General features: G+C 37.4%; 1 protein-coding gene across 1 annotated transcript in view; it reads right to left on the bottom strand.

Annotated features, from left to right (window-relative positions):
• The window catches only part of LOC131155726 (alpha-mannosidase), a 60,696-nt gene extending 35,984 nt beyond the window's left edge, over positions 1 to 24,712 (bottom strand). The window contains exons 1-12 of the mRNA XM_058109087.1: positions 24,119 to 24,712; positions 23,746 to 23,829; positions 23,227 to 23,315; positions 22,956 to 23,130; positions 21,751 to 21,870; positions 21,586 to 21,669; positions 21,424 to 21,495; positions 21,157 to 21,270; positions 10,378 to 10,478; positions 10,162 to 10,255; positions 5,809 to 5,976; positions 5,613 to 5,702 (exon numbers count right to left, since the gene is read on the bottom strand). Coding sequence (XP_057965070.1) covers positions 5,613 to 5,702; positions 5,809 to 5,976; positions 10,162 to 10,255; positions 10,378 to 10,478; positions 21,157 to 21,270; positions 21,424 to 21,495; positions 21,586 to 21,669; positions 21,751 to 21,870; positions 22,956 to 23,130; positions 23,227 to 23,315; positions 23,746 to 23,829; positions 24,119 to 24,334 — 1,407 coding nt within the window. The 5' untranslated portion in view covers positions 24,335 to 24,712. The remainder of the gene's footprint in view (positions 1 to 5,612; positions 5,703 to 5,808; positions 5,977 to 10,161; positions 10,256 to 10,377; positions 10,479 to 21,156; positions 21,271 to 21,423; positions 21,496 to 21,585; positions 21,670 to 21,750; positions 21,871 to 22,955; positions 23,131 to 23,226; positions 23,316 to 23,745; positions 23,830 to 24,118) is intronic.
• Between the last annotated feature and the right edge of the window lie 1,280 nt (positions 24,713 to 25,992).

The raw sequence follows: 25,992 nt of genomic DNA, 5'->3' as shown, positions 1-25,992 counted from the left end.
GAACTAGAATCACCATGTGGCAAAGGTTGTCTTTTAAAAGCCAGATGGAAGAGCAGGGGAATGTGCGCAAAAAAAACCATGAAGGACACAAGAATAAACACTGGCAAATGATGACAACTCTGCACTACTAAGTATCTAGGAGGACTGTACTGCCTCAAACTCAGGTCTCAATCCCGCTAGAACCCAAAGAACTATCATATGCTCCCTCTGCTTCTGCATCTCACGAACATTAGTGGTTATAGGTTGCGTGATGTTAAGCTTCTCATGAATACATTTCATCTCTCCAAAATAATCTACAGTGCTCATCTCCCTGTTGTAAGTTTGTAACTGAAAGTAGTTCTGGGACAAATCATACATACGTGTAATGTTACTAGGGTATAGAATTTTGGCATAATCCCAAATCTCCTTGCATGTATCTAGATGCATGCACATCCATGCAATATAAGGCTCCATAAAATTCCACAAGAGGGAAACAATCAACGAATCTTCTCAAATCCAGACTTCTTTTCTCTTCTCATCAGAAGTATCAAATTGGAGCAAGTGGTCAGATTTTCTTAATCGAGCAAGTGGTCAGATTTTCTTAATCATGCTAAATAAACCCAAATAGCCTTAGACCATTGAACATAATTCTTTCCATCCAACTTTATAGTTGTTATCTGTGGTAGCAATGAAAGAAACATGTTTTTTTGGATTCAGACTCCATCCCAACACTCACAAACCACCAGCCACAACAATATCAAACAAGAACAATCAAAACTAATCGAGACACCACAAACAATGTGAAGCACCGAAAAAATCACGGACACGGTGAATGATGAGTCCCTAAAATACATGATTTTAGACCCTCATTTACCTTTGATTATCCTCATTTTATTATGTATCTACCCAGAGTTATCATTGTTCAAAGCTATGCAAGGTTTGTTTGTCTTTTCAGGAAAAACAGGTTAAAACCATGGAGTTAGGCATTACAAGAAGCAAAGGAGGATTTGGAGGATTCAAAGCTTGAATTCAGACGTTCAGCCAAGCTCCAGAAGCTTCAGATCATAAATAGACAAGAAGATGACGCTCGACCATGTGGCGCGACCAGCAAACCACAGGGGCGACTTAGTCTTCCACTACAAACTCCAAGGTTCAAACTGAGATCAGAATGCTGCAAGGTTCGACCAAGTGCGTGACCAAGCGACACCTTGGAGCGACCACGTCGAGATACTGAGACAAAACTAAAATTCAGAAGTACCGAGAGTCTCGACGAAGTGTTCGACCAAGAGACCTTCCGGGGCGACTATGTCGAGATACTGAGATTTCCTGAAAATCGAGATACTGCAAGTCTCGACCATTAACACCCTGAGGCGCGACGAAGTCGAAGACATCGAAGATTCGAATCCCTGACTTCACGTGAGATCCGACTAGGGTGCGCACAAGAATGCCAGAAGGGCGACTTGGTCGACAACGATGATCTGCTACGCGAGATTTGTTGCAAACTTTCCTAACTTGTAAAACCACCCTTGTAAACCCTACAGCCTATAAGTATTCGCTATGAACACAAGCTCTGAGTTCCTCTTTGGCCTCTCTTAGGTTAGTGACAGACCTAGGAAGTCATTAAGAGCCACGTTAGAGTAGGAGTAGAGTGGTTTCAGTTCATGTATGGAGTGTCTGACAACCTTTGACAACCGACGGCGTTCATACAATAGCCGTGTATATTAGGATCTCCTCTTGTACTTCTGGCGTTAGTGACAAACATTTGGAATCATAAAGGGATGATCTTTTTACTCATGCTTTCATTTACTACTTTCCATTTACTTGTTGTCTGTTTGATGAAAGATTGCAGATAAGGATAAGCACTGCTACGTATAAATCAGAGGGAAATAGTTGGCTACAGAACCGCGGAGGTGTTCGCTATCGTCGAGACAGGGTGTACTCCGGTTCCCAACCTACTCCGAACGATTGGTGCACCTTTGCTACCCTGTGCCCTCGATCGCCCCTCTCCCGCTTTGGCCCGCTCGGGTTAGTACTTTTATGGAAGTCTGGATGAGCATAGTTAGAAGCATGGCGTCCATGTCTGATTCGACCCACAATATCGCCTTGTAGGAGTAAGGTAACTTAGAAATTTACCTGCTTTCCAGTAGTATAGATTTACTTGCTTTCCTTTACATGCTTTCCAGTAGTTGTTAGACAATCACCATTGAAAAATACCATCTTTCACTTCTTTTTCATAACAAGGCTTTAGTAAACTAAATTGGACGTGGTTTAATAACTATGCTTCAAATCTCCGTGGATCGATACCTGACTTACCCACTTTATACTGAACTTGGGATAGTCAGGTTTTATAAATATTATTTTTGGTAGTTAAGGACCCAAGTCTTGGCAAGCCTACCAGTGAACCACTTACAAACTGGTATAGCACTGCCACAGCCTCACAAATCAACTTATGAACACTGCCACAGCTCTAAGAAACTCACAAAAAAACCTTTACGAACATCGAACAACAACTAATGGAATACCACAAGTGCATGGTCGAAAAAGGTTGGATCTTTGAACAAAAAAACATGCCCACCAGCTTGATAATATGGTCTAGGGAATGAATCAGGACATGCTGGCAGAAAAGAAAATCAGAAAAAGGTGGCCAGAATCACTCTCACGCACCGGCACATGGGGTTGAGACTGCCGGCAGTCTGCTGGTGCATGGTGGTGCGTGGGGAGGTTTTCATCAATGGGATTTTGTAGGGTTAGATTTCAGAGGGTTCTGTTTTTGGCTATATGGTTGGTTTTGTGAAATAATGAAGGGTTGAAGGGCAGCAACGAGAGGGAGTTTTCTGGCGATGGCAGAGTGTGATAGGGTTTAGGTTGGATCAAGAACTGATACCACATTGAGATTTTGATTAAATTAATGACCGAACTTGAAGATAGGTCTCTCCCTCTATTTATAATACAAATCAAATACATTCTAATGTCCATAATACCCTTACTAAGTCTCACTAATTAACATACCAACACACTTAATAATAATTCTAAATGACTAAAATAAACTTTAACAGACGCAATATACTTTCCTACTTTTTCAGTAGGGAGATTAGGCTTTTTCTACAGTTTCTTTCAAGACCTGGGTTTAGGGAACCTGGTAGCATGTCTATTTGGGCTCTGTTCTCTTGCTTTAGAGATTGGTCCTTCGATTTGCTAAAGTTCTGCCAATGGAACCTTTTGAGAGACTTCTCGAGTAGGAATTTTTTTGGAAGAGTGAGAACATGGGAATTCCATTGATTTTGAAATTCCAGGTGTCTGTCACTAACTTAAGAAAATTAGGCTGTTTTTTTCCAGCAGTTCAAAAACTTGAAGGGATTATTGATGGCAGGTGAGGCTTCACAGGTAATGAGGTAGCAAGCCTGACTGTGACTCAAGAGTCCAGGAATAAGAAATCTTGTTGTAATTCTAGAGAAGGGGGATGCGTGTTCAAGAGGGGTAAGGATTCTGCCTAGCTTACAAGCTATATAGTCCACTTCCCTTTTATTGGATCAGGTGAAGTAGGAGGCCAGGTAGGGAATGTCCTCAAGTTCTGTAGTGATCAAGATGTTTCTAAAGTCATGAATTCCATGTAGTGTAGCATCAATGAGGTTGCTGCTTGCCTTGAAACCCCCAAACCAGACCCTTCTGTTACCCCAAGGAAGAAGCAAGTGGATGAACAGTTTGCTCCTACAAGAGACCAAGCCTAGAATGCTAACATTACCAACACAAATACATCTCCAGTTACAACATTAGGGGTCTAAATGACCATCTCAGACAGAGAAATTGACACTTATTAATTGACAGAATCACCAAGCAAATCCAAAAGGGTTGGATCTTCACCCACAATTATCCTAACTCTAACAACACAGCTAGAGTTTGGATTGGGAGGAATCCAAGAGATATAAACTTGATAAGTACAACTAAAAAAAACCCACCAAATTTCAGTTAAAGTCACGCTGGGAAATACTATCTGCTCGCTCAACTTCATCCATGCTCCCACCTCAATCTCTGAAAGGCACAGACTTTGGTCAGAAATCATAGATCTGAGGTTTCACTACCAAGGCATCCCTTGGTTTGGCCTCAGGGACTTCAATATCATGAAGGAGCACTCAGGTTGAGCAGCTGAAGCTTTTGTAAGTTTCCATGAATATTCCACATCAATAGTTATTAAATTGCCAATTGAGAGCTTTAGACCAACAAAGTATGGCAGCACTTGGTTGGTATCTATATCAATATATATTCGAGCAAAAGAGAGGTTCTTCATCTGTTTTGTGAAGGAGTCAAGGTATAGAGGGGTGCCTACTGCACTGACAATGTATCTAACCCTTGCAGTAGTCCAGTGTACTGATGGTATATTGGAAAATCTCACACAATTAGGGAATTTTTCAGGTTTGAGGCTTGACAGCTCAGTAGTGGGGTCCCAATGTGAAAAGAACAGGGGCTTGTTGCTGATGAACCAGGGGCCATTTTCCAAAACCCATTGCTTGTCTGATGATGTTTTGAGCTTGACAAATAGCAGCCTGAAGAGATGGTGATGACGTCTGTTTCACCTGCTTTTTCCAAAGTTTGTCTACCACTCAAGTATACATGAGGGAGGTTTGCCTATGAACTTACCCACAAGATGTTCACCCAATTTTGCAGAGCCTCATTCAAAATTTTCTGAGGGACTATTGGTTTGTGATATGTCATCACTGGTTTGGGGTTTTATCTCTAGCAAATAGGCTTTTCCAACTCAAGGAGATTTGAGAAGGGTTATTCTCTTCAGGATAGATAGGGTTTGTCTGATTATACCAATATAAAACTGTATTTCACTATTAAGGTAGATGAAAAAAATAATTTTTAAAACATTTTCTTTAAGTAAAAGAGAAATAGATGCAATCAATATTCGAGACAATAAAAAAGAGAAATAGATTTTTTCAAAAACATTTTCTTGTAGTAAGAAGTTCCAATTCAAATAATTTTAGAGTTTCCTATTACTATTTATCTGATGAGTTGACTTTATAAACATTTTTATTAACTAATATGTGGCGTATTTTAATTAATTTAATATTAATTTCAATATTATTTACTAGTGTTACCTCCTATAGTCGTATATAAGTTCATATGTGCACATCAATAATTGAGTTCAAATATTTCTCAATTTTTAAAGAAAAAGTAAATACCTACAAATCCACAATTTGGTTTCCACTCTCAATATTTAAATATAAAAAAAAGTATTGACTTCAAGTTCATGGATTAACACTCATTGACAGCCACTCACATGCAGCTGTTCGTGATAAAAATGACTAGTGCAACTTGTCTGTGCATATACATACATTTGTACACTGTACATGTTTGTGTGTTTGCATACAGCAAAATAAATACTTGTGATATACTGTCACCTGCATAAATATGAAGCAGGCACTGCCTTACAACAACCCAAGAATAAGTATTAACAGTCATTACCCATCTAAACAGTGGGAATAAAAACTGTGATGTGATATCAACTCACTAAATGACAGAACAAGCATTGAGCATTGACAACAGCACAGTACTATAATTAGTAATAGCCACTGGTCATATGAAAATATTTGGATAGAGGAATAAACCAATTCTAGCATTAAAACAATCACCTGGCTAAATGTCAAAGTGGGCGTAGTACATTGAACATTTGATTTTGAATTAGTCAGGCATGATAGTGCTGAACTGACAACAGCTTCAGCCTGTGAAAAGTTATTGCATTTTTATCAATATCATAAATAAATTCAGCATAAAATAATTATACAATTGAAGAGGCACAGGTAAAATTCAAGGAATACAGGTGCTCACTTCGTAAGCTCCAACAGCCAGACGTTTTGCATAGTCATTTGTTGTATGTTGTTTTGCAGTACCAGTCACAGCATCATGATGCTGTACAATTCCTAAAGCATCTCCCAGACTGAAAGTATTGGGACCAGAAGACCTCCTACCAGCCAGGAATTCAAGTTGGCGTGCCGCCTGTTTGTGTAGTGGCAATAATAATTATTCTTTCAGTTATATCTTTTGGAATTTTTTTTTTTTTTAAATATTGGACAAGAAGATCTCCTACCAGCCAGGGATTCAAGTTGGATTACAGTCTGTTTGTGAAATAATATAATATTAATAATGACAATTCTTTCGGTTTTTTTAAAACCATTTAGGCATATATGAAGACCAGATAAAGGATGAGAAGCCACCATCAGAATACTGAATGTATGACAATCATATCTCCAGACAGTGCAGAGACACTGGTACCTGGTTTGCCAAGTAGAGTTTTTGGCCCATTAGCAAACAATTTTTTAAAAATTATATGTGCTAGAATACCACTTTACCTAAAAGCTTAAGTTTTTAGGTTGTGGATCAACAATGTATATCAAGCTTTAATAATCCCCTGCACATGCAGTCCAATAACACATGGAGAGATAAAAGCACAATAGAAAACACCCACTACAGGGAATACAATAACTTTTTTAAACACCACATAATAAATGTGGGCAACGAGACTCAAACCCAGGACCACCTGGCAGCCAACTCTGATACCGTGTTAGAATACCATTTTACCTAATATATATATATATATAAAAGGCACAATGCAGCTCCAAAAAACCAGTGGGCAGCAACAAGAAACTGGACATTAATAGGAAGCTAAATGCCTGGAATATTCAATTAATTATGAAAATTTGGGAGGATGTACAGATTTGGTGGAGGCAAGTTGTAGCCGGGGCAGCATTGTTAAATCATGTTGAGGAAACTCATCTCCTGGAATATGAGGGGATAAACGAACGACAAATTCCAAAGGGGCCTAATTAAATCCTTTCTTAAGGAATGGAGAGGAGACACTGTCTGTTCACAGGAAACCAAAGTAGAAACTATGGATCTTTTATTGGTCACAGATCTTTGGTGACAGGAGACTTTTGGTTGGATCTCCCTTGGTACCGTCCGAAACACAGGAGGCATACTTGTTTTGTAGAATCTCAATTTTGTGGAGATGTTGATTATTCCATCAACTCCTACTCCATCTTGCCCTTATTCAAAAATCTGTATGGCAACTTTCTATAGATTCTTACTGGGGTCTATGGCCCAGGCGAAAGACCTAATAGACACCTGTTTGGGACTTAGCTCTTAGGTATTAAAGCCTGATGGGACGCACCATGGGTTATTGGAAGAGACTTCAACATAGTATTGTATCCTCACGAAAGAAGTGGGGACGAAGCGAAGCACAGTTGTATGAGAGACACCCTGGACTTCATCAATGTGAATGCCCTCATTTATCTCCCACCCAAGGGCGGTGCTTTCACTTGGTCCAAATCTAGAGAACTACCCTTATTCTCGAGAATTGATAGATTCCTCATTTCAGCGAATTGGGATAGAAAACTTTCCAGAGCCAATTAGGAGCTCCTCCCCAGGCCCACGTTGGGTCACTTCCCTATCGACATTGACACAAGAAGAGTCAAATAGGGGCCAACCCCATTCTGCTTTGAAAACATGTGGGTAAAACACAATGGCTTCAGGGACCTCATTAAGATTTAGTGGCCCACATTACAAGCTAAGGGGAAAGCTAGCTTTATGTTAGCTTCAAAATTGAAGGGCTTGAAAGAAAAGATCAAGGTGTGGAATAAAATTACTTTCCAGGATATTCAAGCAAGAAAGACCACTACTCTTAATGACATCAAGGTCCTTGACGAGCTAGAGCTAAAACAAGGGCTCAGCACTAATGAAAGGGCCAAAAGAGTATTGTTCAAAAAGAAGTTGACCGACGCTATTAGTCTTGAAAATATCTCTTAAGAGGCAGAAATCTAAATCCTTATGGCTCAAGGAGGGAGACCAGAACACCATAATTTTCCGTCAAACAGTGAATGCTCACCACAGACTGAACACCATTTCCAACATTGGAATTGAGGGGAACAACTTAACAGATGAAGAAGAAAATAAAAGGGGCATCTATAACTTTGATAATACCCTTTACTCTGAATTTGATAGCTGGAGACCTATCGTGGATGGCATCAGATTTAAATCTCTCAGCTCCTCCACTGTAGAGTGGCTAGAGAGACCTTTTGCGGAAGCTGAAATTCTCCATGCCATTAGAGATTGCAATGGAGATAAAGTGCCAGGGCCATATGGGGCTCCTTGTTGTTCTTTCCGTAAATTGGGGCATGCTCAAGGACTTCATCAATGCTTTTGAGGAATTCTTTAGATCAGGTAGATTTGTGAGTAGCATCAATGCCACTGTCGCTAATCTTGTTCTGAAGAAATCCAAGGCAGCAAACATAAAGGACTTTTGCCCAATTAGTTTGGTGGGAAACAATTATAAAATTCTTGCCAAAGTCCTCTTTACAAGGATTAAGGGAAAAGAAAAATGGGGTGGTGTGCAAGATCAACATGGAGAAAGCCTTTGTTCAAGTCAACTGGAAATTTCTTCTTTATGTTTTAAGGAAAATCAGCTTTGGGGAGCACTGGTGTAGATGGATTGCACATTGTATCAACACAAGAAGTTTCCCAATGCTCATCAATGGGTGCCCTGCAAATTTCTTTCATTCTTTCAAAGGATTAAGACACGGGGACCCTTTATCCCCCTTCTTGCCCCTTCTTGTTCATTGTGGTTATGGAGGTGTTAAGACTCATGTTGAAAAAAGCTACCAGAGAAGGGCTACTTAAAAGGCCTAAGAGTTGGCAAGAATGGAGGTCCTTGGAGGTCTCTCATCTCTTGTTCGCAGATGACACCATCATTTTTTGTGAAGATGACCCTCTCCATATTCTGAATCTGAGGTGTATCTTGGTAGACTTCGAGTCGGTTTCAGTTTTGAAAGTAACAGGCCTCTTCTTGCTGGCCTTTTGGGAAGCAAGATGGGAACTTTCCCTATCAATTACCTTGGGTAACCTCTCCGTACCAAATTCAAAGATAAAAGAATGTGGGATCCCATCTTCATGTTTACTTCATGTCCCTCCTGCCCCTTTTGACTTCCGTTGCCAAGAGACTTAAAGGAATTCAAAGGAGTTTTCTTTGGGGGAGCTTGGTGGCAGAATTCAAGTTCCACCTTGTCAAATGGGGTATGGTGAAAACAAACCATTTGTTCAGGATGCTTGGGTTTGTAGTCTCTCAACTTTTTCAACAAAGTGCTACTTGGAAAATGGTTATGGAGATTCAAAATAGAGAAGGATCACCTTTAGCAACAAATCATCACCATGAAATACGAGCTTGATCATAATGATTGGATCTTCCAGGCTAGCAAAAGACCACATGGTGTTGGGGTGTGGAATTTCATCAAGAAAGGTTGGGATGATTTCTTTTCTTGTATTAGATTCCATGTGGAAAAATGGGGACAACATTTAATTTTCGCACGATGTGTGGTGCGACCAAGAGGCCCTTCCTTTCTTAATTCCAGCCATTTAAAACTTGGTTTGTGACAATGATGCCTGCATCAACCAGCACCTCAAAACCTCAGATCAAGGGTTCTTTTGGAACATCCCCTTCCTTAGAAATGTGGAAGGGCGGGAACTCCATCAGCTCTTCAGCACCAAAATTTCACTTATCATCCAATTTGGATCTTAGATAAGAAATGGGTATTCATTGTTAAATCATTCTACAGGAAACTTTGCCCTTCAGAGTCTAACAGTAATAATTTCCCTTGCGTCTGGAAAGAGAGGAGCAGTAGAGTTTTTAATAACTCAACCTCAGCGCTTCAGATAAGCAAAAAGCAGTGGTTAACAGCAGGTATTAGTTGGCATAGTGGGAATTGTTGTAAATGATCTTAATGTAATCTTTGATCTTTGTGGCACCCTTCAGGGTGGTTGATCCTTTGTATATTGGGCTGGCATCCCCTTGATGCCTTTTTCAGTAAATTCCCTTTATTTATAAAAATAAAATAAAAAAAATACCACTTTACCTAAATGCTTGTTGTGGACCAAAAGTGTATACCAATCTTTAACAATATGGTTATAATCAAAGGACTTTATTATGGTTGTTTCATACATTCAAGATGGCTGTTCAAAAGAACAGTGTCTGTTGGATGTAAGAAGCGTGGAGACCAAAAAAATCAAATGCTGGGTTCACAGCAGCATGCAAATCAAGTGCATAGGACAGGCAGGAATTAGGAAAGGGCTTCCCTCTGCACTCATTCTGACACAAAATATAATCCACAGTGAAGAGAAACTTTGATGTCATACCAAATAATATCCGCTCAGCATACGCACATATCGCTTTAAGGCTGGGCGACTAGTAAAAAATCCAGTCCAGTAAGCATTTATACTGTCCGCATATCTGTAAGCACTCATCCATACTCAGTAATACTGTTCATACTGTCTCTACATCAAAAGGAGAGAGAGAGAGAGAGAGACGGAGGGAGAAAGAAGAAGAAGAAGAGAAAACAAGTAAATGCTCACGGAAAATAATCATCAGTTTTCAGCGGCCATGATTCATTTGCTGCATTTTTTGCATCTGTGTATATAGATGGAGTGGAGTACAGAGCATTCACTCGACCATCCTGTGAAAGTTAAACTGGATTAAAAGGGCAAAGGGAAACTAAGAAATTTTCATGTAGAAAGCTTCAAAGTTATTTAAAACAGGAAAAATCTTCTAAGAATCTGCCATGGTAAAAGATACAATGATGTGGAGTGAATAGACAAGCCACCAGCAGCACAAAGATGAAGATGATGACAACCACACTGACAGGGAAAAAGAGATCCAGTAAAGAATTTTTAGAGGCTTGATTTTTCAAAGTCTCATGACAAGAATCAACTGATATAATGTTTACTCTTAGGTGATAATTTATATCTCAAGAAAATCCTCTCTTTTGAGAGAACAAGTAGAAAACAAATAAGTGTCTTCCAATGCAATAAACTATACGCTTACATGATAAGCACAGAAAATAAAATGCACCAAGGGCTTATGTTTCAGCTTTGATGAATATTTAAAGCAAGAACATATAAAATTTCAACTTCCATAGAACTGGTATAAATTGGTAAAAAAAGATGGGAAAAAAAAAAGTGCAAACTTCAAGTTCCAGAAACAAGAAGAAGACAATAAAAAATACTCAATTCAAAATGCAATGGTCACTGATCAGCCTTTACCAATCATTGCATGTATTGTTTTTAATGTCAAATACAGCAAAACAGAAAAAGTAACTGGTAAGGGATTTACTTTGCTTTTTCTTTTCATTTTTTTTTGTTGGGGGGGGGGGGGGGGATAGAACCCTTCAAAATTTATTGAGCCTGATTTCACCTTAAATTAAGAATGGAATTAGAAGCTGGAGAGATTATAATATGTTCCTTCGATTCAAATTGGCAATTTCTAGTTTGATCCCCCATGATTTTTTGATACAAACCTAATGCCTTGGAGATCTAAATTTGCATTTCTTAATTTACAGGTCGTGTTAATCTTCTTGAAAGCCATTGAGCAAGATTAAGCAGATTTCCAAGGAGCCCATGCAAAAAAAAAATTATCCAGATATAATGATGCAGTCCAAATAGCTTCGTAAGTAAAAATGATAGACTTTGGAAGGCTCAATGAAAGAGGGAAGGACACATCCTTTGAAGGGCAATTTTGGTCTAGGATAAATGCCGATGATGTTGTAATTTAGTTTTTAATTTTTAGTTATGTTCTTGTTTATTGTTTCCCAACTTGCTAACCTAGTTTTCCTGATTTTAATATGAGTAAGTCTGTAAAAGCCTATATAATGTATTATTTTTAATAGAGTGAATTTTATTGAGAATTATCCCTTTGGAGGATATCCTCTCCCTTCCCTCCTCACGTGCACGGCGATGTGTCTGTCATAAACTTGGTAGCGGTACCAAAAAGCACACTATTGAAAAAAACTTAAAAAAGAAACCATTAACATAGACAGTACAAACTTTGTCACATTCGAAAATAAATGGACAGCTCTCTCTCTCTCTCTCTCTCTCTCTCTCTCTCTCTCTCAAATTGAGATTCAAATCATGAATCGAAATTCCAATTTTGGGAATCGAGAATCGAGAATTGAATTGAATCGTCAGATTCAGCACAAATTTCCAAAATCAATTACACATGCATATATTGATATACAAACAACAAGCAAAATAGTAAAATATATTTAAATTTTGATAATAAAAAAAACATATTTCATGTGTATGCTTTCCCTAAACAAATGAAAAGCATGGCAATAAGTAAAAATATAAATAAAATGATCTTTTGTGCTGTTTAGGGGAAGGAATGAAGAAAAAATAATACAAAACTGAAGTTTCAGTGTTTATTAACAATTTTTTAAAAAAAATAATATTTCATGTACATTTTTTCTCGAATTAAGAAAAAAAAACAAGTAACCTAAAAAAATAATAATTGAACAAACTACTTGAGAAAACCAACTTTTTAATCTTCAAAACACAATGAAACATGAGTACCACCTATACCACCTCAGCCAATGAGTGTATGGCTCCTTCACAATGGTAGAACATCACACCCCTCTTAAGAGTTAAGAAATGGTTTTGTGAAGGCAACATTAGACCTAAAGTTCTATTTTCTCCTCTTTTCTAGCACAAAATTGCAATAGACAAGGGATGGAGAGTAATCTTGCAAAATTAAAAGCAAAAAAAAAAAAGTTGTTTTTTGGCGTTTTAAACTAATCGAGTATGTCAATATTCATAGGTCCAGAATCAAGTGAATTGATAGATTTGGATCAATTAGTTAGATTCATGAGGTGAATTGATAGATTTAGCAACCATTCAATTGTTTTAAGATTCGATAGTAAGATTCGAATTGATTTGGTGTGGAATTGACACAAATTATATGAATCGAATTGGGAATCGTAAGATTCTAACAACTATGCTCTAATTAGAAGACAAACTTAAAAAAGAAAAAGAGTCATTGAGATAGAACAAACTTGAAAACCAATTAATAGCTCTCTCCATGTCTCCCTAAATAGACAAATACACTTCGTTAACGGACAAAGTGATTCAAGCAACTTAGTGGTCTAAAGCACAACCTCAAAGTCCAGGATACATTATCATAGGAAACACATGCATGTCTTAAAGAGTTGGAATCATTTAGCCTATTGGTAGAACAAGACAGATGAGGGAGAGAAAGGAAAGCAAGTGTGAGAGAGAGAGAGAGAGAGAGAGAGAGAGAGAGAGAGAGAGGATCAGAGATTTGCTCGAACAAAACCTTACCAGCTCTCCTTTCTCTCCGATCGGATCAGTCACTATTGTCTCCAAATCAGGGTTTCTTTGTTGCATTCACACCTTTCAAATTTCAAGGTTCTAGCCGTTATGCATGACTGCTGATTATTCTCCACCCACAAATTCAGATTTCAAATCCCTAGTCTTTAAATCTATTGATTGATTAATTTTTTATTTTTTTCATTTTATGGTTTTTGTAATGATTTTATCAGATTGTAGTGGCATTGCTGATTGATTCATGCATATTTTGTACATTTTTTGGGGGTAATTTATTACGGGGAGGAGAATTGTAATTGAATTTGGGGAAGTTTGAGACTTTCATTTTCATTTTTATGGCGCCCGCTCAGGTGTTGCCAAACTCATTGTGGAAACAAGAACATCTAGAAGCTGGGAAGCACCAGGTTCGGCAAGGGTGGTTATTGGCTTCTTCACGACTCAAGTTGATCAGAGGGGGTATTGCAGAATGGGTGAGACCAGCTCCTTATAAGGTAAGAAGCTGTTGGGTGGGGAGGACATTCCTCAATTCAAGTCTATCAGAAAATATTCTATGCTCGTCTCAGGCCTTCAGACTTTAAAATTTAGGAGTTCACAGGGAGAAAGTTCTCTCACATTTTACTAAAGAAAGAGGAACTTCTCTGGATCGTTAAGTTACTAGGGGTCCTTTGCAAAGGAAATTGAGGCGTTGACGAGCTCTCTCGAGGAGGCTTATACCTACCAGGCTCCTGAGTCTCAATCAATTTGTGATCCAATGCTAAAGGAAAATTCCTACAAGTTGAAAAGGAGATTGCAGGAGTAAAACGATGCATTATTTCTGTCCCTGAGAGTAAGAACAGTGAAGGCTGGAGGTATTTCTTCGAAGCTCTATTGCAGCTCTCATCTGAACAAGGCATGGAGATTGTATTTAGATGTTCAGACTGTGATGCCTTAAACATAATTAACCACAAGATGTTAACGAAGGAGCAGAGTGGGGGTTTGAGGCAGCTGGAGAGATGATCCTATGCAGAAGTTGCCAGCGATGTACCAGGGAGGGGAATGAAGAATTTGGAAAGGAAAGACGGAGAATCTCGTGATTTCAGGAAAGATTTTTTTCCAACTTCCCTACCCAACCACAATTTTAAATTTGCTTCCAAACATAATTCTGGGCTTGGAAGAGGGAAGATTGGGCCTGTTACTTGTGGGTCTCTTCACTAAATGGGTAATTAAAGGGAAAGGGAACAGCAGGCCAAGCTTAATCCAAAGGGGATTTGGGCCTGTCTTCGAAGATAAGAGAACCCCGAAAGAATGATGTAAAAACCAGCAAGGAAAATACTGAGACCAGAACTGTGGAAGAAAATACAGAAATCTGCTCAGAGATAAAGGTTTCCAGCGAGCATACTCAGGTAATTTATCCTTAAAAGGATATGACAGATCATCCCAAAGACCTGGATATGGAATCAGCGGTGGAGAAGGCTGAATTGGCTGAAGAGGAAGTATAGATTTCTGAAGATGTAAGTAGGCAGCAGGTACAACAATCAACGCAGCAGAAAGAGGAAAGGTTCTCTTATGAAACTGACCCAAGTTGCAGCAAAGGATGCATTCAGTTGTATATGTAGATACTAAAATTGACGAGTTCAGTGAGGATGAAAGGTGCTCAAAAGCAGATGATGACCTAAGCAGCTTTTGTGATTCTGAGCCCGACCTTTTAGTTGATCAGTTGAGAAGGGAGTTAGGTATGGGAGGAGAATATAATTGGGAAGAACTTGTTGGAGATTTGGGTTTTGACGAAAAAGGGGAAGAATTATTACTGAGTATGAAGCAATCTATACCTCAGCTTGCACAAGAAGAGAGTTCTTTATTGTCCTCTGATATCAAACAAGGATTAGATAGTTCTATTAAGCACAAATCCGATCAAAAGAAAACTTTTATTGACGATGGATATTTGTCCTCTACTCCTGAGCTTATTCCTATTAAGGTGGACGTTTGTGTTAGCCGTTCAAGCGTCAGGAGTGGCAATGATGAGGAGATAGTTACTCCAGTGGGTGATTCGAATTCTTTGGAACTTGGAAAAGGTATTCTTCCTACTCCTGTTCAGTTCCTCTTTTCTGATGATTCTTTATGCCACAATGAGGGAGCTAGTGGGGGGAATGAATTTGGCATGGACTAAGGGGTTAGTGAGAGGTATTAGGGTTAGTGAGAGGTATTATAGAGATCTAAACGAGCTCTTAAATACTATGGGGCTGAAGTTAGTGAGTCCTACAAGAGCTGAAGTTAAATTGGGGGTGACTCCAAAAACTTATGAGAGGAAAAGCAAGGTGCAAAAAGAATTAAAATTTTTTATTTCTGCCATCAATTATGGGGGAGGGAAGGGGACAAGGAAAGGGGGTAAGCACGTTAAACTATGAAGATTATTAGTTCGAAGCATGATCTTAAATTTCCACGAAGTTGTCGAAATTTTTGGTTTCTGTTACCCTCAAAATCGAAATGGCAGTCAATTTCTATCTTGCATAATTTCTGTTGAAATCTCAACGAATCATTTCAAAATTTATCCAAATTTCAAAATTTCAACGAAACTAGTCGAAGTTTTAACTATACAATGAAATTTCCTCAGAATTCAAATAAGAGACTTAGGAGTGAAGTGAAATTTCTCTCTTAATTTATTTTATTTATTTTTATTGAAACAAAATATTATTACAAATGCTTTTGAAATTATATGAAAAAATAAACTTACTACAGCATTTTATTAACCATTTACGTCTAAATTATCATTACTTGTATAATAAATAATATTTAAATGATTTATGAATTTCATTTGTATTAGTTGAATATGTTTACTATACATTATCTTACAAATATGTTTGATACACATACTATATTACAACTTTTCCACCTCATACACAACATAGATGTATTTAACTTGTACAATATTAGTCCTAAAACTTACATTATTATGTTTGTTAACCATTTCTAAAGTTTCACAAAGAATTTCATGTTTTATTATTGATTTCTGTTATTTTTTCAAATTGAAATCGAAACTTCCGTCAAATTTTCTGTACTTTTAGAGCTTCAAAATTTGAGTCAAAATTGAAATTTAAGACCTTGGATGGAATGTTAGGGGTCTAGGAGATATTAGGAAGAGAAGTTTGATTAGGGAGGTTTTGTTAAAGAATTCCCTTGATATTGTCTTAATCCAAGAGACTAAGCTTGAGTTGATAAACCGGGAGGTAGTTGGAGAGATTTGCGAAGAGTGGTGTAAGGACTGGGATTTTGTACCTTCTCGAGGTGTGGCGGGTGGCATTCTAGTGTTGTGGGACACTAGGTCTATTGCTAGAGTGGACAGTTCAGTGGGTTTTTTATCTCTTTTTGTCTTGCTTGATATTAGAGATAGGGGCCAATAATGGATTTCCTCTGTGAACGGTCCTTCTACGCCTGCTTTTAGGGGAAATTATTGGGATGAACTATATTTTGTTTCTAGCTTATGCTCACCGAGTTGGTTAATGGGCAGTGATTTTAATACAGTCAAGTTCACTCAAGAAAAAAAAGGGGTGGTAAAGTTAATGTCTCTATGCAGAAGCTTGATTTGGTTATCAAGGAGTGTGGGTTGAGGAATCTTCCTTTGGGCAACGCCAATTTTACATTGTAAATGGGTGGGGCTAGTGAAGTCGCTAGTAGAATCCATAGGTTCTTGTTTTCCATTGACTAAAAGGAAGAGTTTCCAAATCATTCTCAAGTGGTTTTACCTAGACCCACTTCTGATCATTTTCCTATCTTGTTGGAATCTAGGAAAGTGCCTTGGGGTCCCACCCTGTTCAGGTTCGAGAATATGTGATTAGAGCATGGTTCCTTTTAGACCTTGGATAGGGACTTATGGATTAAGGAAGTGGAAAGGGGCCGGGAGGGGTTTAGATTTATGAAGAAGTTGAAGAGGTTGAAAGAAATTTGGAAGTGTAGAATAGGGAGGTGTTTGGAGATATTAGAATTAAAAAAGTCTATTATTCTAAGAGAGTTGGAAGAGTTATATAGAAAGGAAGGAGTGATCCTTTCTAGGGAGGAAGAGGTTAAAATGGTTTCTCTGAAGAACAAATTGGAAGAGCTAATTTTTTAAGTATATGAGAAGTTGGAGGCAAATGACAAAGTTTAAATGGGTTAGAGATGGTGACTGTAATTCTAAACTTTTTCATAGGATATAACCAATGGAAAAATAAGGAAGAATTCGATTAGGGAGTTGGAGGTGGATAGGGGATTATTATCTTGGATCCTAATGTAATTGCCTCTAAGATCACTAATTTTTACTATAATTTGCATACTGAGGAGGATGAGAAGATCGATGGTGGAAGGATTAGAATGGGATCCTTTGCCTGTTGATAGGATAGCTTGGTTAGAGAGAGCTTTTGAGGAATAGGAAGTTAGTGCTACAGTTTTTAGGATGGAGAGGGATAAAGCTCGTAGGCCAGACAGTTTTAATTTAGCTTTTTATCAAGATTGTTAGGTGTTGGTGAAGAATGACCCTAATGAAGGTTTTTAATGAATTCTATAGGAATGGGGTTTTAAGTAAGAGTATTAATTCCACATTTATAACCTTAGTGCCTAAGAAAAGTAGGTCAATCAGGATATCTGACTATAGACCAATAAATCAAGTTTCGAGTGTTTATAAAAATAATCACCAAAGTGCTAGCTAAGAGGTTAAGTGTGATGCTTGATAAGAATATTTCTAAGGCCTAGAGGGCTTTTGTGTTTTTTTTTGGGGGGGGGGGGGGGTAGAAAGATTGTGGATGCAATCGTAATTGTGAATGAAACCACTAAGGATATGAGGAGAAGGAAGAAGAAGGGGCTTGTTTTTCAGTTGGACTACGAAAAAGCTTACGATAAAGTGAGTTCGAACCTTATGGATAGGATTCTTGTGAGGAAGGGGTTTGGAGAGAGATGGCATAGATGGATGAAAGGATGTATGTCTAATGTGAATTTTGCAATAGTGAATGGTGAGCCCTAATCTTGGTTCAAGGCCACAAGCGGGATTATACAAGGAGATCCTCATTCTCCGTTCTTGTTTGTGCTAGTGGCTGATATTTTGAGTAGAATGGAAGAAAGGGCTACAGATAAAGGTTTAGTGAAAGGCCTTAAAGTGGATAGGGAAGAGATTAGGGTGTCGCGACTTCAGTTTGCAGACGATACTATCTTTTTTCTAGAGGATCATAAGCCTTCTTTCATTAATATTTTGGGGGTCCATAAAATCTTTGAAAGGGCTTTGGGGCATAAGATTAACTTGGATGAAAGCAGTATTGTAGCTATAAACGTTCCTACAAAGTGTATTAGGGATTTAGCCATGGAAGTTGGGTGCATTGAGCTGGGTTGGCCATTGTCCTATCTAGGGGTTCCTTTGGGAGGTAATCCTAGATCATCTAATTTGTGGGATCTTGTGGTGGAGAGAGTGTCCAAGCATTTAGATCAGTGGAAGAGAACCCTTTTTTTCTTTGGGAGGGAGGATTACTCTAATTCAGGCTTGTCTTTCTAGTATTCCGTTGCATTTTCTTTGTATTTTTAAAATTCCTATGGGAGTCTCTAGTAGGATTGAGAATTATGAGAGACTTTCTCTAGTCAGGGTTAGCATGTTCTAGGGATCATTTGGTGAGTTGGAAGGTGGTTTGTTGGACAAAGAGAGAGGGTGGTTTGGGTCTTGAAAATTTGGTGTCTAGAAACACAGCTCTTTTGACTAAGTGGCTCTGGTGGTTCCCACAAGAGGTTTCTTCATTGTGGCATAAAGTTATCAAAAGCAAATTTGAACTTGATGGGAATTGATAGGATACTAATTTGGGTTTTAGATGCTCTTTGGCAAGTCCATGGAAAGCTATATCTCATATTTACCATCTCTTTATTCCCCATACTGTTTTGGGTAAGGCTTGTACTATCTGTTTTTGGAAAGACCTATGGATGGGGAATGTTGTTTTGTCCACCTCCTTTCCTCACCTTTTTCGATTGAGCTTAGGGCAAAATGATCCCATTTCTTCTTTTAGAGTAGACTTGGATGGTCCTTTACCCTCTTGGGATTTCCATTTCAAGAGAGCCTTGAATGATCGGGAAACCATTCAGTTATCTTCTTTATTGATTATGTTGAATAATTTTAAGGTATCTTTCGAAAATGATAGATGATATTGGTTGTTGGATTCTTCAAGAGTCTATTCTTGTAAATCTTTCTTTGAATTCTTGATTGGGACAAATTTCTCTTTTCCTCTTCACAATGTTATTTGGGAGGTCAAAATTCCCCCTAAACTTAAAGCGTTTCTTTGGTTGGTTGTGCTTAATAGGATAAACACTAATGACTTGTTGCAGATGAGGAGACCTTTAAAGGGTCCTTCATGATATTTTTATGCTTTGCTTTCAATGTTCCGAATCTGTTTCGCACATTTTCCTGCACTGCAATTATGCATGGAAGGTTTGGAACAAGTTATTCAATTGCTTCAAAGAAAGCTGGGTTTGTCCTGGAACAGTGGAGGAGTTCTTGGCAATTTCTTTTGTGGGGTTGGGGTTTGGGAGGAAGAAGGAAGGAATTGCATTATGGAATTGTGCTATACTTGCAGTGTTTTGGGGCTTGTGGAAGGAACGTAATGTGCGTATATTTGCAGGGAAGAAGTTACCATATTGATTGGTGTGGGAAAGATTCTTTTTATGGTTTCTTTATGGTGTATGGGCTATGGAAATTTCAAGGGTATGTGTGTTTCAGAAGTTCATAGCAATTGGAAGTCTCTTCTTAGGCATCTTGAGTTTCTTTTGTCATTCTTTATTTTTGCAATTTTCTTTTTTTGGTTTTCCTGAGGATTATCAGACTTTGTTAAGGAGATCTCCTCTCTCCTGCTTGTAAATTCTATCTTTATCTAATGAATTTCTTTTTTTCTAAGGAAAAAGAAAAAAAGAAAGATGAGACTGGACTTAATGACAGATATGAAGCCAATGACATACCTGACATGAAAAAAGTACAAATGAGATGCATTCATCTATCAAGCAAGGTTTCAATCGTACTCACCATGATGACCTACATAATTGTTCAAGACAAACTGTCAAGGGATATTAGACTCCTTTACTGAATCTCCATATTAAGCCTCATACCATTATTGACTAAACTCTCTCAGCCTCATCCCAACACAAGTTAACCTAGAATACAGTGTGTTTTTCTATTGACCATGAACCCTAACCAAAGATAAATTTCTTAAGTCTTAATGCTTTTGAGCATATCGAAAGCCTTCGTAGGAAGTCCTAAGATTCAGATTATGATTGTACCTCCTTGAGATGCTTCTCTTTTCATACAAGATCGCAACATCTTGCCTGTCCTCTAAAGTGTCTGGAAGCCTTTAATGTCAAATTAAAGAAAATTGCCGACAGAAAGAGATAATAATGTCAGAGGCCCCAGGGCAATACAAAAACCTTGGGCGTTTACAAGATTGAGACCACAAGAAAGCCAAATTCATATTGATTGTTGTGTTTGCAATTATGTCAATAAGGGCAAGCATGGAGCATCAGGAATAAGGGATGCAGGGTAAAATGAATAATTCTTAACAACTTCAACATTGAGTAGCCAAACTTATTCTAATATAATCACATTGTTGAACTTTATCCTAAGCAGTTTAGCCAACCCCTTGATCTACATGCTTTTCAGAGTGCTGTGGGGTATGTTTTCTCAGAGTTTTATCATAGATAACACCCATCTCTTTTCTCAGTGTTTTATAGTACATAACATCCATCCAACTGGCAGAGTTTACTCATGAAATACATCATGTAATTTTGAAGTCAAAACAATATTAGCTCTTGTCTAAAGCTGAATGGATCCAGCAACAATTTTGGTATGTTGCAGAGAAAGACTAAATCAACAATATCCAAGATAATGCAAGTTGTTACTTTCATGTAAACAAATAATTAAATACCTTCTCAAACAAAACAAAAAATCAAGCTAAGGATTTTAATTCAGTAACTCTCACATGTTAAAAGAAAAGGAAATGTGAAAGTCAATAGACCAAACATGTTTAATCTTTCATAATCTAACTCTACCTTGTTAACATAGTGAATTAACTTATCCATTTGCTTGAACCAAGACTCAGCATATTGATACTGGAAATCATCACCCATTGTCCACATAATATGGTTTGTACGCGTCACATTTGCCTGTACATTAAGCACTAGCAGGTTCAGGGTATAATCATATTCATGCATAAAAAACAATCTTTAGAAACATAGATTGTTAAGCATTCCTATTACCATGAGCCATAAGAATAAATAAAGTCTAAAGACTAAAAACTATGGAAGACAAGAGTGTACTTGAACCATTGAAGCATTGATAAAATCATTAACCCGTTGCTCAACATTGTAGTCATATAGAAGAGGATTATCCTGCAGTAATGAAGAGTAATGAATGAGATGCAGACAATGAAACCATGACAAAAATGTTTAAAACAACTCATCCTTATTTAATAATAGAACCTGGACAGGGACAGTGTCATCATTCACTTCAAAATGGAAACCAGGTGGGGGACTATAATGTACAGGAAATGCATTGGCAAAGATCTGCAGAGGGCTCAGAATTTCAAAGCATTAATGCACTGAAATACAGAAATTTGAGAAAAGAACACTATTTCAGAGCCAAACCTGAGACGAGGAACCAAAAGTTTTGGACCCACGCCATATAACTTCAAGAGATTTATCTTCCTTGCGCTTTTCTCGGTCCTGATAATCAATCCTTGCAAAATGTACAGAATCGAAGCCAAGCTGCAGGGATAACAGTGGAAACTTACTGAAAACATAAAGTTACAGTTATAATTTTATAATCGCAGAAGGAAATTTATCTAAAGCCAAGTCATAATGCCTGTTGATAATGTCGGTCATTGTTAGATTACCACTTTTAGCTAAAAGCATAAGCCGTAAGGTCGTGGGCCAACCACGTATAGCAAGGCTTAACACTTCCCTGCACATGCAGCCAGATTGCATGTGGAGAGATGAACAAACGATAAATAACACCCATTACAGGGAATAAGATAATTTTTAACCACAAGACGGTAAACACAGGCAACAAGACCAGAAACAAGGGCCTCCTAGAAACCATGCCATGTTAGATTACCACTTCACCTAAAAGCTCAAGCTGTTAGGTTGTGGGCCAACAATATATATCAAGCTTTAACAGTCATAGTCTACACCAAATATATGAATATATACCTAGAAAGGGGAATCCAATGCACTTGGATCCCACCAAAAAGGGTCAGGAATCAGACATATGACAGCCTTACAACCAAGTGTAGGCCATTCATTCCTACGGCCTGAACCTGTGAAGCTCAAGTTGCATAGAGAAGCATTATCAATCCACTAAAACCTGCCCATGCTCTCTATAAAGGAAATATGTTGTGGGGGTATGAGACATAAGCAGTCTTTCTGTTTGCTCTACTTGGACCATCTATTGAAGCTTAAAATCACAAGTAGTAGGCTGGTTGCAACCAAACTGGTATCGGAGCAAGGTTATGAGTTCTAGTTTATTAGGGGCATGCACCCAGCAATTCTTCTGTTGCTTTAGTCAGACTAACCACCTAGGGTCTTAATGTCCAAAACCTGCACCAAATCTAACAGCAATTGCTTTTGGATCAAAATACAGCAACCAGACTCCAAGATGCGATCCCAGGCTAACATGCGCCAATATTAGGAAAAAATTGACTACCTATTATTAACAACAAAGTAAAATGCCATCAGATTAATACATAAATTTCTGTAAACAACCCAATGACCAGAATAATGTTTGGGAAACTGAACCCATTGCCAAATCCACTGAGACATAGTTTCATCCCAATGCCAATAAAATTGTGTACCTCAGCCCCAAATAAGTAAGCTTGCACTGCAGAGTGTCCAAATGGATCAATCTGCCATCCAGCACGAGGAATTTTGTTGAATTGCTTCTTTATGAAGCGATGGCCAAGAGTCGTTTGATCAATCATGTCTATGTAATGGCATGTTGCTTCATCGTGCATAGACCAGCCCCCATTTCTGAACCAAATAGGCACATAGATGTTAACATATACCAGTGAAAGCATGAATTTTTCCAAGATATGGAAACATGAAAGCAGGCAACCAATTGAATACATGAATTCGAACTGGCCAGCATCCACAATGTTTCTGACTAATTCTTGCATTCCTGCACTTTGTACAGTCCACCATCGTTGGAAAAAGGCCTATGATAACATTAAACTTCATCAGGCAATAGATATTAGGTGCAGCTAATAGAGGGAATGAACACACAGATTACAACTAGTGGATCATGATCCTCAATATAATCTTGAAATTTACAGCCAAGCAACACATAGCACATGAAAAAATTGGCTTGCAGGTTTGATCCAAACCAATAAAATCCACTTGCATTTTGATGAATAGTAAATAGCTTGATCCAAACAAATCAAATCCAGTTGCATTTTAATGAGCAGTAACCCTGTGTGTGGGAACTCAAATTTCAAGCCTTAAATTTGAATTTCGGTGGATTTGCACAAATGTTACACAATTATATAGAACTTTGTTGAATTCCACACAATGCCAAATACAGGGCAGGAACTTCAAGCTCCCAAATGCAGCTAAAGTGCTCAAAACCATCTAATAAATCACATTGACCTGCTCTGCAAACACGAATTTCCTGTTGGAATCACGGAGTAATGCTTCAACAACTGAGTCGAGAACATTCTCAACACAGGCACCCTGCACAAGAAAACAGAATAGTCAATGCACCACCTCAACTTCAAAATCTAAACAACAATAAACTTCCTTCATAATCAAACAACACACAGGGAAAAAAACAGCATAAAAGGAAAAAAAGAAAACAAAACAAAACTTTACAACTAAACACACACATTCATGCGCCTCTCTATACACATCATGTTCAAAAGCACAACAGTGAACAAACTTCATAGTTGCTCAAGCACAATAGTACACACACAGATAAGAGGATTTCATAATAAAATAAACACACTCATATCCTACGCATAACCTGAATACTGTTGTTGGATCCAACATAGTACTGATCAATAGTCTTCAACCATCCCACGTCGTCATGCGAATGCGGAACCAAATGAACATTTAACTTGCCGTCGACAATGCCAGCCCCAGTGTTGTACTTGTCAAAACCTCCATTAACAGAGCAAAGAAGAGCAGCAAATAGGCAGAAAAGAGCTGAAGCTGATACTGAGACTAAGAATTTTTCCATTTTCAGATCACTGCGACCTTAATTACGCCAATGGAGTATGAAAAGGGAGCTTTTATACACAAGAACTGTGACAAAGCTATTAATGCCGCTAAGAGTTACGTATGTGATGACTGTTTTAATTTTAAATTGATTTTTGGGCTGAATATGACGAATGGACACTGCTTACTCCGACTGGCATTTCGTGGCCAATCTAGGGTTACACCATGGGTAGAAAATGACGGGACTGGTGATGTAGATTTTCGCGATATTTTCCATTGTTTTTCTTTACGCTCTTCGCAGGAACCGACAAAGCGAGGAATAGTGAATACGGTGGTGCCGGCTAACGAGGAGAGGCGCAAGAAACATTATTTATCTGCGATGAAAAAGAAATGGAGAACTGGCATAAAACGCTTTAAAAAGGTCCTTTATTTTGGCACATGTTAGCTCGATTCCCGTGAAAAATTGTGCATTGCGAATAGTTGTTTTGAAAAAAATTAATGAACTAAAAGTAAAAAATCCCGGACATGGGCCCGTGATGATTTTTAATAGAAGGTCTTTTCTGACGTGTCAAAAGAGAAGAAGGTAATGAAAGGGAGAAAAGTTTTTTATTATTTTTTCAATGGCAGCCGTGCCCGTGATATCACAACCTCAATGAATAGTATGATTATTGCAAAATTTAAAAACATATATTAAGTGCAAAATATTTATAATGCACTATTCTTATCGGGTTATATTAATGATAAGTTTAGCACAAATCGTAGTTTATCTGTGTACCAAAAAATGAGTCATAGTTATCCAATAGTAAATACAAAGTGTCTAAGTGAATTTAATTTTTTTAAAATATATATATTATTTAATTAGTGCACTGTAATTTATGATTTTTTTTATTTTATTTATTCAAAAAATTAATGTATTATGAATTTATATGAAATATAAAATATTTTTAATGTATCATTTTTATCACATTATATCAATATTTTTTTGTAAAAGTAAGACTCACTTGTATTTACATTTTTTTTAAGTGAGACTTAAATGTAGTATTTAGAAACATAAATTTCGGTATTTGAATTTGTATTTGTATGAATTTAAAATAAATTTTAATACAATTTTTATTATATTTTGATCAATTTTATGCAAATCTCAATCTAAACACAGAGTTTTTCTAATCACTTCGACTTGTTTTTTTCAAATTTGAAAAATATTAGTAAAAGGGATGGAATATATATAATTATGTTTGATTAAAAAATAATTGTTATATGTATTAGTGGCCATTTTTGACACGTAAGTGACTGTCGTAATGTAGTGTTATCACAAGCTCATAATGAATAGTATTATTATTACAAAATTTAGAAATATATACAAAATACAATATTGTTACAATGCACTATTCTTATCGGGTTATATTAATGATAAGTTTGGCACAAATCGAAGTTTATCTGTGTACCAAAAAATGAGTCATAGTTATCCAATAGTGAATACAAAGTGTCTAAGTGAATTTAATTCTTTTTTAAAATATATTATTTAATTAGTGCATTGTAATTTATGATTTTTTATTTTATTTATTCAAACTCTTTTCAAAAAATTAATGTATTATGAATTTTTATGAAATATAAAATATTTATAATGTAACATGTTTATCACATTATATCAATATTTTTTTTATACAAGACACTTTTTAT

Source organism: Malania oleifera, chromosome 1 (assembly GCF_029873635.1).
Source record: "Malania oleifera isolate guangnan ecotype guangnan chromosome 1, ASM2987363v1, whole genome shotgun sequence".
Lineage (NCBI taxonomy): Eukaryota > Viridiplantae > Streptophyta > Magnoliopsida > Santalales > Ximeniaceae > Malania > Malania oleifera.
The sequence above is the reverse complement of the archived record's forward strand: the minus strand, read 5'-3'. Positions and strand labels throughout refer to the sequence as shown.